This window comes from Sminthopsis crassicaudata, chromosome 2, assembly GCF_048593235.1.
Source record: "Sminthopsis crassicaudata isolate SCR6 chromosome 2, ASM4859323v1, whole genome shotgun sequence".
NCBI classification, from domain to species: Eukaryota; Metazoa; Chordata; class Mammalia; order Dasyuromorphia; family Dasyuridae; genus Sminthopsis; species Sminthopsis crassicaudata.
The window spans coordinates 449,388,984-449,408,607 of NC_133618.1; the positions used below are offsets into that span (position 1 = coordinate 449,388,984).

At 36.9% G+C, this 19,624-nt stretch overlaps 2 protein-coding genes across 8 annotated transcripts in view; one reads left to right on the plus strand and one right to left on the minus strand.

Annotated features, from left to right (window-relative positions):
* TTI1 (TELO2 interacting protein 1) overlaps positions 1–11,442 on the minus strand; it is a 53,347-nt gene extending 41,905 nt beyond the window's left edge. The window contains exon 1 of the mRNA XM_074292707.1: positions 11,340–11,442. The gene's annotated coding sequence lies outside the window, so the exon portion shown is untranslated. The remainder of the gene's footprint in view (positions 1–11,339) is intronic.
* RPRD1B (regulation of nuclear pre-mRNA domain containing 1B) overlaps positions 11,413–19,624 on the plus strand; it is a 78,068-nt gene continuing 69,856 nt past the window's right edge. For all 7 annotated transcript variants that reach the window (XM_074292708.1, XM_074292709.1, XM_074292710.1 and 4 more), the window contains exons 1-2: positions 11,413–12,069; positions 15,509–15,638. In XM_074292708.1, the coding sequence (XP_074148809.1) occupies positions 11,919–12,069; positions 15,509–15,638 (281 nt within the window). In that variant the 5' untranslated portion in view covers positions 11,413–11,918. The remainder of the gene's footprint in view (positions 12,070–15,508; positions 15,639–19,624) is intronic.

The window sequence follows — 19,624 nt, forward strand, 5'->3', positions numbered from 1 at the left end:
TTTTCTTGTCAGTGGGGTTTGTTTGTGGAGCTGAGCAGAACTTTTGGACAAATATATAAACTTTGTAAACTGAATCTAAGTTATTTAAAAAACTGTTGGAATGGATTTCCTTCCAAATAATCTGAACTAATTGGCATTTATTTATGGTGCAAGAGTGTATACCTAGTTCTATGTGCATTCTCTCTCATATATATAGTTAATTAGCTAACATAGTCTTAAAAGGAGGGAGGGGAGCAGTCTTAGGAAACAGCAGATCTCTTCTCACCATAGGTTTTCCAATAGAAGGTAGGGGATCATTTTGGGGGGATTTCTATTCATAAACAAATCTAACTACATGACCTCAATCAAAGGTCCCTTCCATCCTGGAGATTCTTTGGGGGTGGGGATGTAAATTTGAATTAATCTGATAAGTGGAAAAGTACAATAGATTTGAAGTCAGGAGAAGTGAATTCTAATATTTTATTTACCACAAAAATCACAGAATTTTTAGAGTAATAGAGCATGCAAGAGATTTAACTAATCATGTAGCACTCAGCAAATCCCTTATCTTGTCTAGACCTCAGTTTCCTCATTTATAAAATAGGGCTGTGCAAGGCTTGATAAGTATTTGTTGAAAGATACTATTTTACATAAATTCCATAAGAAACAATAATGACTTTAGATGTAACAAAATTATTCAAAATACTGTACAGACAATAAGAAAGTGCCATTTTGGTCCAAGTACAGGCTATATAATAATAATGAGATCTCCTTGAAAAAGAAAAAAAAAAATACACACTGAAAAAATGATTACATAAAATTATTATATTAAAAAAATATAATTTAAAAGGTTTTTAAAATATTTCTTTCATTTGAAAAAGACGTCATTTTTCATAACTGCTGCTTCTTCACCTCTGTCATTTTATTGTTTTTTTCCTGATACTTCCATAGTGACTTTTCTTTATTATTGTTTACTATCACTAATAGGGTAGTTATAGGTTATAAAGAATATTGCTCTGGGATTTTAGCCACACGGACTCCATTCCAGATCACTTATACTTCCATTTGGAATCAATTCAGGGGGATCTTGGCTGAGAGGCTTCATAAGGTTAGATTCCCCAGTTTTTGGACCAAAACTGTTTGTATCTATGAACTTAGATGAGAAAAAAAGTTACCTCTTTACTTAATTGGTTTCCATTGTAACATTATGCATTTTAATTTTTTTGCCCTTAAAAACTCCTTAGGTTTCACCAGACTGCCAAATTGATCCATAACATAAAAAAGTTTAGAAAACCTTGGTTTTAGCTTCCAAATGAACTCCTGACACAAGGCTTTAAGTCCCAATCTTTGCTGATTCTGGAGTTCAAAATTCTGTCATAGCACTGAAGAGGGAATCCCAAAACTCTGAAAAATCCTTAAAGGAGAAAACTTCCTTCTACTCTGCTTCAGTGAGAGGACTCCACCCCAAGCATAAACAACTTCATCTTTGTTATCTGGGTGGGGCCGGCTCAGTCCCGAAACCCATTGAATTCAATTCAAATTCTAAACTTTGCTGAAACCCAGGGAGGAGCCAACCTGGAACTCTACCCATGAGCCCCCTTCAGCTTGTAGCCAAAGTCCCCTATTATAAAAGAGCCAGACCAGAGCCCTCTCTTTGAAGAGAGTCTAAACATGCCAGCACCATGCCTGGCACCCCAAGGACTCTCTGCCTACTGGAATGTTCCCAGTGTCCTCCTCTCTTTATCCTCACCTATTTCCTTAACTAGAATTTAACCTTACTTCCAATCCCCATAATAAACCTCTTTTATCAATCTAGGTTTTCAGGTCTGTAAATTCCTTTACAGAGAACTGCTTGTGTTGCCACTAGACTGACTTCATTTTCATTTGGGTACCCCAAATCTAAACCTCATCAGCTCAAATCTGATTACCTGTTCCACTCTTCCTCCTACTAACACCTCTATCTTGGTGCTGTTTTTTTCAGCATCTCCTTCCTTTTTCCCCTTTCTACTCCATTTCTATACACACCAGAGCATGAAATTATGTTTCCTTGGGGTTAGTTATCATTACAAAAAGAAAGTGCAAATGAAAAAATAATACACTAGGGCAAGATAATTACTTAGAAGGAATCATAAAAAGAAAACTCCCTAGATTCAGTCTAGTAGTTAACTTCTAAATTATTCTGTTGAGCTGCAAGTCCCAAGACTAACTTGACTTAATCACATCCCTTCTGAGATAAAGTATCTAGTTCCTCTTAACCTTACATTATATTAGGAATATATAACAGTTACAAAGAAAATGGCATTTCCCTTTTCAGAGCATATCCAGGGAAAATTTAGTATTTATTTCAAAGATCCATTGGATTTCCCCTTAGGAATCTCCCAGTAAGTCTTAGTATATTGGAAAAAGTACTCATCTTGGATCAAGATCTATGCTTCAACACTTAGAATCATAGATTTAGAGCTCAAAGGGACCTTAGAAGACACTGAGTTTAGAGCTCTTGTTTTAAAGATGAGATAACTGGAAATTAGAAATGAGAGAATAAAGGGAACTTGCCTCAGCTCTCCTCCATAACTCCTCCAAAAAGCTTTGAATCATTATTATAAAAAAAAATCCTAAAATGGCAGAACCCACAAAAAGTTAAGTAAAACAGGTTTCTAGCCTGAGACAACGTAGAAGGTCAGCAAAAAAGATGAGTTACACTAGGCTGAGAGAAAGGAATGCAGCATAATGTAGGACATTCTAGCACAAATCCAGGCCCTCCCAAATCAGGAGCTGGTGGCTCCTGAATCAGTGGCAGCAGAGGGGGATTTATAAATTACTCAGCCCAGAGATAGTAAGGGGATTGGGCAATGGGTTAGAAAGAGATTTACAAGGAATCTTTTGCACTGCCTATACTTTAAAAGTTAGAATTTCAAGTGGAAGCTAATGGCTTTATTAGATATCAAGAAACAATCAAACAAAATCAAAAGAATGAAAGAATAGTAGAAAATGTGAAATATCTCACTAGAAGAACAACTGACCTGGAAAATAGATCCCAGAGAGATAATTTAAGAGTTATTGAACTACCTCAAAATCATGATAAAAAAAAAGTGTAGATATCATCTTTCAAAAAATCAAGGAAAACTGTCCTGATATTCTAGAGCCAGATAGTAAAATATGAATCAAAAGAATCCACTAATCACCTCCTGAAAAAAGATCCCAAATGAAAATTTCCAGGAATATTATAGCTAAATTTCAGACTTCCCAGATCAAGGAGAAAATATCACAAGTGGCCAAAAAGAATTCAAATTATAATGGAAAGTCAGGACAACATTTAATGGAAAAAAAAAGGACTTTCAAATACAAAATGCAAAAGAAGCATAAAAAGGTAAACTGGGGGGGGGGGGTTAGATGGCACAGTGGATAGAGTGCCAGTCCTGAAGTCAGGAAGACCCAAGTTCAAATCTGGCCTCAGAGACACTTTAACATTTCCTAGCTGTGTGACCCTACGCAAGTCACTTAACCCCAATTGCCTCAGCAAAAAAAAAAAAAACAACAAAAAAAAACAGTAAACAGGAAAGAGAAGCCATAAGGTTAAACTTTATATTTTCACAAGAAAAAATGATATTTATAACTTCTAAAAACATTCTCATTATTAGGGCAGTTAGAAGGAGTACACATAAAAAGAAGTGTGAGTTGAATGGGATGGTATTATCTACAAAAAAAAAAAAAAAAAAAAAAAAAAAAAAGGATTAGGAAAGAAGAATGCACTGGGGGAGAGGGAAAAGGGAATATGGGATAAATTACCAGACACAAAAGAAGCCTGAAAGAGATTTTATAGAGGAGGGGAAAACAGGGGAAGTAGGGAGAGCACATAAACCTTATTATCATCAAAATTGGCTCAAAGAGAAAATAATATACACACTCATTTGGATGCAGAAACCTATCTTATCATACAGGAAAGTAGGAAAGGGATAAAAGAAGGGGGTGGGGAGAAAAGGAGCTGATAGGCAGAAGGGAAGTGTTGGAAAGGGGAAAAGTCAGAAGCAAAATACTTTTGAGAATGAAAAGAATAAAGGGAAGGAGGGAAAGAGAGTAAGATAAACAAAGGGGATATAAGATGGAAAGGAATAAATAGTAATCATTGTTTTGAAAAAAAAATTTTATAGTGAGTTTCTCTGATAAAGATTTCATTTTTTCAAACACAGAAATTTATAGAAATAAGAACCATTCCTCAATTGGTATTAAATAGTCAAGGGATATGAACAGGCAGTTTTCAGACAAAGTAATCAAAGCTATCTATAATCATATGAAAAACATCTTCTAAATCCCTAATGATAAGAGAAATGTAAATAAAAACAATTCTGAGGTATTACCTCACAGATTGGCTAATATGATGGGAAAAAAATGAAAAATGTTAAAGGTATGGAAAATTAAAACACTGTAGTATACTATATTGGTGAAATTGCATACTAATTCAATCTTTTTTTTTTTTCCCCCCTGAGGCTGGGATTAAGTGACTTGCCCAAGATCACACAGCTAGGAAGTGTTAAGTGTCTGAGATCATATTAGAACTTGGGTCCCCCTGAATTCAAGGCTGGTGCTCTATCCACTGCACCACCTAGCTGCCCCCTAATTCAATCATTTTAGAGAGCAATTTGAAAATATGCCCAAAGGACTATAAAACTACGTACACCCTTTGACCAAGCAATACCACTACTAGGTTTGTATCTCAAATAAAAAAATCAAAAAAGAATCTATATGTACAAAAATATTTGTAGCAACTCTTTTAGTGATGTCACAGAATTAGAAATTGGGGGGGGGGGATTTCCATCAATTGAAGAACAATTCCACAAGTTGTATATAATTGAGATGGAATACTATTGTGCATTTAAGAAATAATAAGCAGGATACTCTCAGAAAAATAGACTTACATGAACTGATACAAAATGAGAAGAACCAGGAGAACACTGAACTGGCAGAGTCTGAATGTAGATTAAAAATACATTCTCTTTATTTTTCTTGGGGGTTTTTTAGTCTTCACTCCCCTCCCCCACAGAATGACTTACAAGGAAATGTGTTTTGCATCATTATACATGTATAAGATATGTCAAATTGCTTACCTTCTCAGGGAGGGGGGGAAGGAGAGAAAGGGAGAGAATTTGGAGCTCAAAATTTGAAAAAGTATGTTAAAATTGTTTTTACATGTAATTGGGAAAAAATAAAATATTAAACAAGATTTTAAAAAATAAAGATGTGCTCAGTGAAATGAGCAGGACCAGGAGATTGTTGAATACTTCAACAATACTATATGATGATCAATTCTGATGGATGTGGCCATCTTCAACAATGAGATGAACCAAATCTGTTCCAACTGAGCAGTAATGAACTGAATCAGCTACACCCAGCAAAAGAACTCTGGCCAATGACTATGAACCACTACATAGAATTCCCAATCCCTCTATGTTTGTCCACCTGTACTTTTGATTTCTTTCACAGGCTAATTGTACACTATTTCAAAGTCCGATTCTTTTTGTACAGCAAAACAACTGTTTGGACATGTATACATATATTATATTTAATTTATACTTTAACATATTTAACATGTATTGGTCAACCTGCCATCTGGGGAGGGGGAAGGAGGGGAAAAATTAGAACAAAAGGTTTGGCAATTGTCAATGTTGTAAAATTACCTATGTATATATCTGGTAAATAAAAACTATTAATAAAAAAAGAAAACTTAAAAAAAATAAAATAAAAATGTAAGGACTAAGACACAGAAAGGTAAAGTAAATTGCTCAGGGTCTCATGGTTTATAAATGCCTAGGGCATTATTTGATCCCAAGTCTTCCTGAATCTAAGCCTGGTGCCTTATCCATTATACCATGCTACCTCCTATAAGCTCTGTGATCCTGGGCAAATCAGCTGTTTCACAAACTCAGTGCCCAACTTCCATGTTGGTGAATTCATGCCAAGTCTTCCCTCATGTCTGAAAATGCCTCTTTTTGAATTTTCCTGTATTTGAACTTCTTCAAGACTCAACTTAGAATGGTCACCACCTCTTGTTACTGCTCTTTAATTTTCTTAATTATATATATATATATATATATATATATATACAGTTTTCTTAATATTATACTTATTTATGTATATGTTGGGTATTCCATTGCAAAGGAATGTAAATTCCTTCAGAGTAGGGGCTTTCCTTTCTCCAACCTATTCCCAGTGCTTATTATTAATGAACTGCCAAAGTATTATTATCATCATTATTATAATTACCACTCCTTCTATTCATTTGTAAACTTAAGGGCAGATAACTCTCTAGTTTGGTCACTCCACCACTGGACACAAGGTCTTGCTTATATTAAATGTTCTTCCCAGAGACCTCAGTACCGGCCTCACCATTTTCCTCTTGATCCTACATTCCTCAGTCTTCATTACTGAGGACTTTAATATACACTAATGATAGTAAGATACCCTAAGCTCCCAATTTATTAATTTTTTCAACTTCTACGACTTAAAAAACTTTGCTCAGGAATCCAGGCTTCATAATTTCTATCCTTTATCTCTCCCTCTGCTTCACTCCTTTTAACCTATTCTTTTAGAAGGTGTTTTCTTTTTATTATTATCATGAAACTTGAAAGTAACACCCCCCCACACACACAAATATCTCCTTATACAAAGAGCAGAAAAGAGGATTCCATATGAAATTATGACTCTCCACTATGTAACTTTTGGGAGATACATTTTAAATTCTGCATGATAGTCTCTGTACTGCCTGCTTTTCTATGTCTACTTTTAGACTTCTTTCTGCTCTCTTCTGTTACATATTTAGTTTTTAAATGATACACTGATTTTTCCCCCCTTCCATTTCTCGGTATCTCTAGCTATTCCTCCCCTTTCCCCCCAACTTATTTTTTATCCACAATATGATTGTTAAGCACTCCACAGCTCTTTTACACTGCCAGTCAATTACACCTACTCTGCTCTCACTTTTTTTTTTTTGCTTACAATGGTGCATGGCACATAGAATGTGCTTAATAAATTCTTGTTGACTGTCTCCATCAATCCCTGGAATTTCTTGTTCTTTTGTTTTTGTAATATTATCCTGTGCCAAGATCTCCCCAGGGATCAAAAACTTTTCACCAGACCTTGGCATTCACCCCCTCAAGCTATCATTCTCTTTTCTCTTGCTATCAAGTTCCTAGAAGTAACGATTACCAATTGCCTCTACTTTCTTATTTCCTGATCCCTAACTACTTGAATTGGACTTTGGACTCAACCATTTAAATGACATTTTCTCCTCAAAGTTACCAATGATCTCAAGTATTAAATGCAATATCCTTTTGTCAATATCTATCCTTTGTAGCTTCTGACACTTCTGAATATCCTCTTCTCTTGACTCCCAGGGACACTGCCTTTTTCCAGCTTCTCCTCCTGTCCTACCACTTTTCAGTATCCTTCATCCATCTATCTTTCATAGATAGCCCCCACATCTATAAAGCCAGTCCTAATCTTACTCCTGGATTTCAATACTCCATAGCTAACTAGATATTGCTAACTTTATGTCTCTTGTTAAATGCAATGTGTGCACAAGAGAACTCATTACCTTTGCCCACTAAACTTTCCTCTCCTTCAAATATCCCAATTTCTACTCAGGGCATTTCCATTTAGTTTTTGGAGTCATCCTCTTTCATCTTCTATATCCATTCAGTTGCAAAGTTTTATTGAATATATCTTCAAAATAACTCTTGCCTCCATCCTATTCTCTTTTCCCAATTTCATGACTTCTACCCTGGTTTAGGCCTTCATTACATGTAGCCTAAACTACTATATAATGATTGCTTTCCCTGCTTCCAGTATCCTCTCACTTCATCTTTCATATAGTTATCAACAAAATCTTATAAAGTAGTTACATTATAAATCATCTAGCTATCCTGCTCTCAGAATAAAGTACAAATTCCTCGGTCTGGATCCAAAGTACCCTTTGAGGCTTATTGATGGTACTGTCATGCAAATCCAGCCGAACTGAACTGGACATTCTCATTTTTGCCTCAGTATTCTGGCATAAGATGTTCACCACTGAATGCTCCCTCTCCCTACGTCTGCCTCAGAGTTTATTCTAGGGCTATTAGCTAATTGAGGCTTTCTCTGATGCAGGCATGGTCTTTTTCTTGTTCTCTTCTCAAATGTCCTTATATTTACACCTGTATATATGTTATATAATTCCATTCCTCAATCTTTGAGGTTAACTGCTTTTCCATCTGTATCTTTTAATTCCCTTTACCTTGTCCATAATAGGCACTTAGTGAATGCTTGTTGATTTCAGCCAATCAACAAGCATTTGTTAAGAGCTCCCTATGTTCAAAGAACTGGAGCTACAAAGAAAAGGGAGCAGAAGCTGTTTAAATGGAAGATAATCCCAAAGGGAACGCACTAATAGTGTGAAGGGGGGAAAGAAAAGGGAGACCTGGTAGACAGAACAGACTGAAAGAGGGTAGAGCTGGGTCTTGAAGAAAGGGTTTGAGTCTGGAAGGAAGTGGTGAGAAAAAATGAAATGTAAAGGCAAGGAATCTGAAGATGCTGTGTCTGAGAAGAATAGCAATAAGGCCAGTGTACTGAAGAAGAGTAAAAAGTAACAAGAATGGAAGGAAAAGGAGCCAAATTGTCAAGGAAAAATTTAGGGCAAAAAGACTGGCAGGAAGAACAATCAGAAGGCTACTGCAATAGTTCTGGTATGAGGTGATGATGGCCTTCTCTAAGGTATTAGCTGTGTGAATGGAAGGAAGGGGGCATAGAAGAGAGATGTTGTAAAGGTAGAAATGAGACTTGGAATAGCAAATATTGCATATGAATGTGAAAAAGGAGTTGAGGCTATAATTCTAAGTTACTGGGAGGACAGTGGTACTCCTGAGAATGAAAGGGAAATTGGAAAAAGGTTAGAGTTTGGGGAAATAATGAGTTTTGTTTTACATAAAATCTGGACTTGACTTAAGAATCATCGACATAGAAAAGATAATTCAACTAATGAAAGCTCTCATCAAATGAGACAAAATATTGGGAGAAGAGGCATGACTTTCATGAACAATCAATACAGTAGGTTGAAAAGGCAGGTAGGCAGATGAAAAGAGAAAAATGAAAAGAGAAAGTATCCAAGAGAAGAGGGTGATCATCAGTGTCAAAAGTTTCAGAGAGGTTAAGAAGGATGAGAACTGAGGAAATCCCATTGGATTTGGCCAATAAGATCATCACTGATCTCTGGACAGACTTAAATTGAGCAAAGACACATTGATGATGAAATTATGTACAAGAAACAAGGCCATGTAAAATGTAAACATTGATATGTGCTTGTTGAACTAGATCTCTCTTTTACCTATATAACAAAAAAGTGTTATATATTTAAATATATTTAAAAAGAAAAAAGGTATTGAAAAATAGATGTTAAGTTTGATCTAAAAACTAAAGCACTGTGGTGGAATGGTAGAGTTAGAAGATCCATATCACTCAAAGTCAGAGCCACAGGAGAAAGCTTCATAGAAAAGATAAGATTTCAGACTCTAAAGTCCAGGTAGTTAGAAAGGAGGGGAATTATATATTCAAAGATCCCAGGATTTAGGGCTAGAAAAGTCCTAAGAAATCATCCAAATCCAACTTCTTAATTTTAAAGATGAGAAAAAAAAGAACAAAAACATTAAATGAATAGGTTAATATAAATGGCAGAACATCTGGGTGACATGGTGGCTTCGGTGCAGGGTCTGGAATTAGGAAGACTCCTCTCCCTGAGTTCAAATCCAGCTTCGGACACTGCTTAGCTGAGTGACCCAGAGCAAGTCACTGAACCCTGTTCCCCTTAGTTTCCTTCTCTGTAAAATGATCTATAGAAGGAAATAGCAAACCATTACATGACTTTTACCAAGAGGATCCTAAATGGCTTCCCAATGAGTAAGGCACAACTGAAAAAAGACTAACCAAACAATATCAATAACAAAGCTGGGATTCAAAATCTTAATTCTCTTACATTTAGTACTGGTGAAATTTTTTCACCTGCATAACTGTTAAAACAAAGACTCTTTTCTAGACCTGTGTTGGTGCTGAGGGAATGTTACCAAATGAACAAAGGTGTAGAAATGGAAATGACAGTGATCTAAGTGGAGAAAGCTGAAGAGGTTAGCACTGAGTGGGGTAGGGTGGGACGCAAACAAGCGTGCTATCTAGGAAAGAAGGCTGTGCTTAGCCTAAAAGCAGTTCTTTTTCTTATTAGCTGTGTGACACTGGGTAAATCAATCACCCTTTCTGGGCCTTAGTCTCCCTAACTGCAAATTGAGGGAACTAATACCTTTACTCCCTTCCTCACGAGGCTGTTGGTGAATAAAGTGTTTTGTAAACTATGAATTGTCATATAATTGCCTGTTATGACCACAGTGAAAGGAATGTTATGGGAAGATAATTTGGGGTGGCAGGAAAGGTATAGAAATAAGGATGATACATTTTAGTTATGGCATTTTGGGTAGCTTAGGGGCACAGTGATTAAGAATTCCAAACTTCCAGTAGAGCAAATCACTTAACCCCAATCTTTCCTTCCGCTTCTGGCTCCCTCACCAAATGGATCATAATAGCACCTACTCCCAGGATTAAATGAGACGTTTGTAAAACGCTTCGCAGTCCTGTTTGCAAAACTATTACTAAAATTTGCCATTTGGATAGAAGCACATAGCATCATTAACTTCTCATTTTACACTTTTTACTTGTAAGCTGTAGTTCTTAAGTGTAAACTCCTTGAGGGCAAGAAGCTTGGATCTTTTGCTTCCTTCTGCACACTCAGTGTTTAGTACTTAGCTTTAGTAGGTTTAATAAATGTTTCCGGGTGGGACTTTTCCACCCTTAGCTACTTAAACAGAAAAGTAGGGAGAAGTAATCCAATCAAGACGACCACACCAGGGAGGTGAGGTCATGACATGCAAATGAACTGGATAGGGCCGCGCAGTCGCTTCCCCCGCCGGAGCCTTCAGGGTTGAGGCCAGATAAGGAGCCGAGCGGCTGGAGACGGGCCTGGATGCGGTAGGGAGTTTGGCCTTTGTAAGCTGAGTCTCTAACTGATCTCAGGGGAGGCAAACCAATTAAAGGTTCCAAACCAGGCTCCTTCCCTCAGGCTTGTCAGTGATGAAGGAAGTGACCAAATTCATGGTTCCCCGCACGAGAAAAGTGAGGCTCTGAGACTAGCGCTGGGACCCTACATTGGAAGCCCTCTGGAATCCAGGCAGAATAACCGCCTCCATGCTAGGTCTACCCCCACACTGCCTCTATTTTCTTTCCCCCGTTCGCAACACCTTTCTTTTTCCTTTGGGGAGAAAGTCCTTTCCGCACGGCACACTCTGCCTTACCTGGTACTTTTAGCCTTTCCCACCACTCGCCCTCCTTCCCGGAAGTGACGTTTAGGACGGCGCGCCGAAGCACGAGAAAAGTCCCGGGACGTGGGGGTGGAAAAAGGGACCACTTTAGATTCTGTGAACTCGCGCGCCCGGAGAGCGATACCCGCCCCTTCCGGTAACTCCGTAGGAGGCCCCAGCCTAACCCTTCCCCACCCCTTTCTTTTCTACCTCCTCTTTTAGGCTGCTCTCTGAGAGGATATGGGAAAGTCTGCTCAAGGTAGAGTTTAGCGGCCCTCTGCCTGCTCCCGCCCTGCTTCCCTTCTGTTTCCGCGCCGGCCCTTGCCCTTTACCCTCCCTCTCGGTGGGGTTAGAGGTCAGGTGGCCATCTTGTGGCGGCGGCGGAGGCGGCTGTTACCGAGGAGACTCGGCCGCCCCTTAGGCCTCAGCCTCTCAGGCTCTCGGCCTGACCCACAAGTCAGTGTTGCCGGTCCATCTCAGACTGGACCCGGCCCCGGGCCTCGTGTCCATCGGCTGCCGCCTCCCTCTGCTCCTCGCCCGGAAGCCCGCCAGTCCTCCCTCCCTCCCACCACCATGTCCTCCTTCTCGGAGTCCGCTCTGGAGAAGAAACTCTCGGAGCTGAGTAACTCCCAGCAGAGCGTCCAGACGTTGTCGCTGTGGCTGATCCACCATCGCAAGCACGCGGGCCCCATCGTCTCCGTGTGGCATCGCGAGCTCCGCAAAGGTGCGTATCCAGCCGGGGCTCTGCGGCCCTCGCGTCCCGTTTGTCTGTCTGGTTCCCCGTGCCCCCTCCTGTCCGTGAGCCTCTGTCCCGCCCCTTTAAGCGCCGTCAAGCACCGAGCTAACCCCACTCTCCCAGAAAGCCCCGGCACTCCGCCGCGTTCCGTGTGAACTTCTCCGATCCTCCGCCTCGGCTCCGGTGTCCGAGCTGGTAGCGATCATTGTTAAACGCCTACTGGTCGTGCACGGGTTGGTGGGGGCAGCCTTTCAGCGCCCCCCCCAGGGTCTGTCCAGTGCCCCATTCTTCCAGTACGCCCTTCCATGTGCTTCTAGGGTCCCCTAACTTCCCCCACGGAGGTCTGACTTGTCAGCCGGACGTTTATTAAGCCCCAGGTCTGCACCTGTCTGCCCCCCATGCCTAGCTCCTCTGTGGAGCCCTCCGTGTCTGACCGGCCCCCAGACCTCCAAGCAGCCCGCCCATCTCTCCCGGGCCTCCACGGTCTGTCTGCCCTGCCAGTTTTGTGCGGCCTTGCTGTAAGTCCCCGCTCCGCACGCACACCCCTAGGCCTTTGTAACTTCCACACCTCCTCCACTGAATGTCCGGCCTACTCTCCCCCACGGCCGCTGTCATTCCCCGCCTCACACACTTCCGCCTCTCCGCGGCGTTTCCCCCCACTCCTTTCATGCTTTTTTTTTTTTTTTTTTTTTTTTTTTTTTGCTTTCAAGTATCTTCCCTCCACTTCGTCCCTTTTACTTTTTTCCTTTGGGCAGACCTGAAATGCTTCTTTTGGGAGGGAGGAACCTCCTGATTTATCCGCTCCTTTACTTCTGCCTTTTTGAAGATGTAGCATCTTTTTGTTAGGTTGATGAAGGACCCTGCAGGCAGATGTTCATATTGAGGTCCTCCTGGAAGTAGCTAAAAGGAGGTCTTGGGGGCCAGAGACTTTTTTTTGTTATAGTTGTAGTCATATCAGTCAAAATTTTAAAGCTGCTACTGCAGGTAAAGTATCGGGGGGCCTTCGCCAAAGCTTACTTAAACCGTCAGCAGGGGTTCTGTGATAGATTTTGATGCTACTTCTCTGTTCTTTCCCGCCCTTTTATCATTTAGCAGTGTGTATTACAGAGGTCTCCAGATTTAATATTGTTTCCTTATAAAGTACCTCTTTAAGGCCTTAAAATTACATGACCACAATTATTGCTTTTTCATTCCCAGAAATAGTTCTGTTTAACCTAGTGCATACTCCTGTTTTTCTCTTCCAATCTTATTTTTTTTCTTTAGTTTATGGAGTCATTTCTCTACTGTAGTTTGTTTAAAATGCTTTTAAAACAACATCTTTAAAAGATAACTATTGCCTATAAAGTGGATAACTTTAAGGCTGGTTTCAGAACTTCAAAAGTAAGTCTCTGATTTTTTTGTCTCTGTCCGACAACCAAATGGACTGATTTGGAGAGTATGGTAGAGTGTGGAAGAGGGAGGGAGGAAGGGAAGGGAAAGACATTAAATGATCTGGGCCTAAAGAAAATGTACTGTTCCAATAATTCCCAAGGTCTGTATTATCCTCTGACATGACTTTTCTTTATACACATGACTCCTTGTTAGGGATATAGAATGTTGCTTGAGGAAGGAAAGAATGTTTCATCCTAAGCATATCATAATAGTTTGGAAGGATGGTGAGAATAATTGTAATTGTAGGCAGTAAAAGTATTTGATTTCTTGTCTTTAAGCCTTTTATGTAACTAAAAATTTCAAGTGCTGGAAAAATTTTAATTCATAGAGTCATAGTTAGAACTTGAAGGGAACTCAGTGTTCACTTGTTCTTAACACCCTAATTTTGCAAACAATGTTAGAGTGATTTATGGATGCATGGTTTGTCCAAGATTGCAAAGGCAGGAACTTAGCAAAGCTGAGATTTGAACCTAGATCTTACTCCAAATATAGTAATTGTTTCTGCTTTGCCATGGTGCTGTTCTCCAGTGCCTTGCTATTTGAATTCTGGATTTTGGAAGAAAAGGCAAGTGAAATACGTAAACCTTTATTTAAAGAGAATCAATACAGATTGGTATTTATGGATTTATTCCAGTTTCTCAAAACAGTTGTACAAAAAGAAATACCTTCTCTGGTATTCACAACTTTGTCACAATAGTGGGAGTAATTATTGAGTCCATTTTTATGTGATTATTATGTAATTATTAAAATGTTAAAGTACCTTTAAGTCACAAAATTTCTTATGTTGATCTGTCTGATTTGTTAGGAGATGGTTATTGGAACTGAGATCAAATATGAGCATTTGGGGAAAATATGGTTTCTCTTTAAGTCCAAATTTAAGATTTAGTTATTCTCAATAGTTATATTTGAAAATATATCTTATAACTGCTGAGTGTTGCATGCTATATGCCTATCAAAAGGAAAGAAAAATGGAGCAAAGACTAGTTTGTAAGTCATGTAGAGGTTGAAATATAATACATTAGAGTTCAAGTATTTTGGCATTGAAGAAAACTTAAGTGTGCTCAGATATCTGATTACACTTTTATTTATTCATTAAAACAAACAAACAAAGAAACAACTTTCACCAAAAACTGTGATGATGCAACTTTATCCTTGAGAATTTATATGTAGGGAAGCCAGGAAATTCATTAATGTCCCCCAAAGCAATTGTAACTCAGATATACTGCATGAAGTTTTTATGATTTAGTATATGATACCATATGGAATAAATAGGAAATACTGCACCTACTATGTATTTAAAAAAAAAAAGAAGAAGAAGAAGAATTATGGATTTTGTGGGAGCCATAATTTTTATTTTCCTGGTTTCATATGTGTAAATTTTAATAGTACAGTAACATAGCATTAATATATTTTTTACATTTGAAATAAAGAATGCATCTTTTAGAGATTTCTCTTTTGGATTACAGAATCAACTGCTTTGCACTGGTGGCTAAAAAAAAAAAAAATTAGGAAAAAACAATTAACAGTGACTTCATGGATAACAAGGGATTTTGAAACATGAATGGGCTCTGATTAAATTTCTTTCTTCCAGACATAAAGTAATTAACAACAAAAGTTAGAAATGTTCATCCTTGCATTATATTCATGTATTCAAAGGTTTTTTGTTGTATGCTATCAGATTTTTGAATTCTCAATTTTTTAGGCCTTTTCTTAAGATAGTATTTTTAAACCTTGTGCATTTGATATAGAGATCAATTTATTTCATGAAGAAATTAAGACAGTTATTTCCTTTTATGCTTATTTTAGGCCAGCCTTGGTATCTTAAGTGCATTTGCTGCTATATTCTGTGAAGTTTGTTAAATACAGTCCTTGACCTCTAACAAAGATACGTTTGTGTTCTGTTATATAATAAGTAGATTTTGACAAGAAATTGACCATGAAATGAGAAATATCATAGTTAGAATATAAATTAAAGTATTTTCTTTTCTCCTTTCAGCAAAATCAAATAGAAAGCTTACGTTTTTATACTTAGCAAATGATGTCATCCAAAACAGTAAGAGGAAGGGGCCTGAATTCACTAGGGAATTTGAATCTGTCCTCGTGGATGCTTTTTCCCATGTTGCCAGGTATGTTATCTTGCTTTTTTCTTCTATAATTCTCCTTTTACATTGTATGAAACCATTTACTACTTGAAAATTAAGTATTTTTCTCAGGAATTTTGTAGCTGTAGAGGCCATGGTCTTCCCTCAAGCAAGTTCCTTAAGACTCTCCCAATTATGTAAACATTTTGACACATTAATGTAAATTCAATTCATAACATAAGGGATATTATTACTAAGGATACTCTTTCCCCCAATTATGTAACAACTTACCTTAATAATTTTCTTAAAGTCATATTTTACTTAAGTTTTATTGAGCTGTCTTTTTAACTTGTGAACTACAATATGCTAAATAACATATTTAGTTTAAATTTCCATAAAGATAAGAACTCAGAGTGATAGTTCTTTGACTAAGAGGAGTTTTGGATGTTGGTGCCCTAATAAAAAGAAATAAATTGTTATCTCCATTTTTGTATACTTGCTCTGTTTTTAGGAAACAAAGTTTAGTATCTGTTTTTCTTTCTACTAAAGATAGTACTTGTTTCAATATCAGCAAAACAATGATTACTAATTTACAAAATTGATATTGGTTCTAGTATTGTCTTCCTAAGCTTTTCCTGTTTTTTTGCTGAAAAGACACTGTAGCATGTTCCATGTAGTGCTATAAATGACCTTCTGAATGATTTTACATGTGATTAAAAAAAAAAACAAAATGTTACAAGAAATTTGACAAACATTTATTAACTTCTATATCTGACAATTGGTCAAAGGTAGAATTATAAAGCTTTCTTTCCTGCCCTTTAGGATACTTATATTCTAAAAGGGAACAATATATAAGATTTATATAACATACATATAGAATAGATGGAAGGTAAGCTTATAGAGAGAAAGTTCCAGCAGTTTCTGGAGAGAATGAGACAGACTTCCTGCAATTAGTGGTCTTTAAACTATGTTTTGAAGATAGCCTTGGAATCTTAGGAGGCAGATTTGAGGGAGAACATTCTAGGTATGAAATTAGAGATGAGTATCATGTAGGAACAACAAGTAGGCTGATATCTCTGGGCCTCTAAGTACACAGAAGATAGTTAAATAAAAAAACTGAAAAAAAAAGAAAGACTGAAGAGCTTTAAATGTCAACAAAGGACTTTCTTTGAATCTGATAAAAATACCACAGGATATTTTGGATCTAGAAACAATTTGATTGAACTTAATAAATACTAGTATGTAGTTGTGAAATATACCTGAAAAAAAAAAAAGGAAAGTTGGGACTGAATGAAGGAAATTTTCATAATGAGAAATTGACATCTGTTAAGAATTTTAAAGCATATTTTCATATCTAAGATTTTAGAAGGAAAATCATTGCTTGTATCAGTATTTTCTCATGACTTAGAACATGTTTAGGAAACAAACATACATCTTTTAGTTAAGCACTCAACTATAGATTGTTCCGGGAGAAAGCAGAATCTGGCCTTTCTTTAGTGAAACATTGCTTGACATTAACAAAACCAAGCCAAACCAGAAAACACCGTCAAAATCCTTTTCCCTCCTCCAGAAGAATAGAATCAGAAAAAGGAAATGAGATAGAATTTTTTAAAAAAGGAAATAGAAAAGTATTTGAGTATATATAAAATAACTTGTTTTCCTTATCCATAAGAAAGCTAAATTCAGAATTGATGACACTAAAAAAGAAAAAGGCTGTTAATTAGCTTTTATATTAAAAACTGGGTCTTTCTAATATAAGTTTCTTCTTGAACACACTGCTGTGTATACTTGATAGTATAGGAGATCTTAAAATAAGGAATATTGCTTTAGAAGTTGAATGTGTCCCATTTTCAAACTTATATGATATATTTTTGAAGGTAGAGGCAATCCCTAGAGCATTGGCCTATATGAAGTGATCAGGGTGACCACAATTGGAAAATAATTACTTTTTTAGAGAGAAATATTAGAAATAAAATTTTATTTACTTAACTCTTATGATTGAAAATTCCATGAAAAAATATAAACATTTAGTACCTACTATGGGCTGGATACTGTGCTAGATATTGAGGGTACAAAAGGCAAAAACTAACCAGCTTTAAATTCTAAAAGGGGCAAAATATAACAAATAGCACTAAAAATGGGCAAGGAAAGTGACCTGGAACATATCACAAAATAATTTTTCATCAGTCATCAGAAAGCCATGGGTATTTCATTAAAGTTACCCAGAAGCTATGTGAGGAAGTGAATCCTATCAGTATTATTTCCTCTTTTTAATTTTTTAAGAGCTGTCTTCATATTCAGTGCTGTTTCTTTATTCAATTGTCTTTTCAGTATTAGTAAAACTTTGAAGACAATGCCTTCTTTTATAACTTAATTATTGATTTGGACATGCTTATATTATAGTCTAATTTATATTGTGATTAAAAAGGTCACCTTGTAACTTCAATTGTATGGATAGCTATATCTATTCTCTTTTTATTTTACAGTAATGACTTTATGCCGAACAGTTGATTATTTAATTCAATTGATATTGTACATTTGATTATCATAAAAACAACAACAACAACCAGCCAGCAATGACAGGCATCTCAAATCAGAATCAGAATTAGTGATCTATAAAATGGAATTGTTTAAAATTGTTCCTATACAAAATTAAATTTAAAAAAATTAAATTAAATTAAAAAATTAAAAAAAATTAGTTCCTATAGGAACTAAAAAAGTTCCTATATCTGAAAGACTAGAAGATATATTATTTTGCATTTAGAGGTAGTTTTTATTTTTATTAGCATTTATCATTACTTAGTTTCCTTATCTGTAAAGTGAGAAATTTAATTGATAATCTCTAAGTATCCTTCTAGTTTAACCATATAAGTAGTTATTAAATATTCAAGATTCTGGAAATACAAAGAGGCATAAAGAATGGTCCCTGTATTCATGTAGTTGCAAGGGTTGGGAGGTGGAGAGTGGGAAGGAGAAGATGGAGAACAAACCATATATGTAAAAAGATAAATAGAGTGATAGAATGTTAGAGGTGGAAGAACATTTAGTCCCTTTCCCTCATTTTACAGATGAGGAAACTGAAACCCAGATGGGAAGTGGCTTATCCGAGTTTACAAAGATAGGACTTCAGCTCAGGTATTCTTTAAGATTCAGTTCAAGTGCTACTTCCTTTAAGAGACTTTTTTGATTCCCTCAAATTTTTAGCATCTTCCCTAGCCCCCAATCATTGAATTTTTTGTGTACCTTTTGTATTATCTGTGAGCCTATTGTTTTCTCCTTGTAGAATTCAAACTCATTGGATGAGAGGCTGTCTCACTTTTTTATCATCAGTGTCTAACTACTAGCACACAATAAGCATTTATATTGGTTGTCATTTAAAGTGTAGTTCTTTTGCTCTGTACTCCTTCCCCACTTATCCACAAAAAAGAATATTAGGTAGTATATACTAAGTGGTCTAGATGATAAGTACTTTTGGAGATCGGAGGACATAGAACTGGACTGATGTTTATGGAAGTCTTTGGTTCCTGTCCTCAGTTTTCAAGAACAGCAATTTATTTTAATATATTTCTTTCACAGTCACTTTTCAACATAGTATTTGTTAGGATGCTTTGTAGGGGATTTTAATTATTTATCAGTGTTGAAACCACAACTGAAATAGTTACAAAATCATAGTGTTATTAGGTGAATGTCTTTATTTTGTTCTGTATGAGGACAGCCACCATTTTAAAAAACCCAGCATATTCTTAATTGTTTTAATTTATTAAAACAACAAACTTAAAGAGGGAAGGAAGGAAACAATATTTATATAACACCTATTATGTGCCAGGTACTATGCTATAGGTGCTTTTCCAAATATCTCATTTGATCTTCACAATAGCTTCATGAGGTAAGTGTTGTTAATATTCTCATTTTATAATTGAAGCAACTGAGGCAGACAGATTATGTGATTTGCCCAGGGATATATAGCTACTAAGTGTCTGAGTTCAGAATTGAAATCAGATCTTGATTCTATGCCCAGCACCCTATCTACT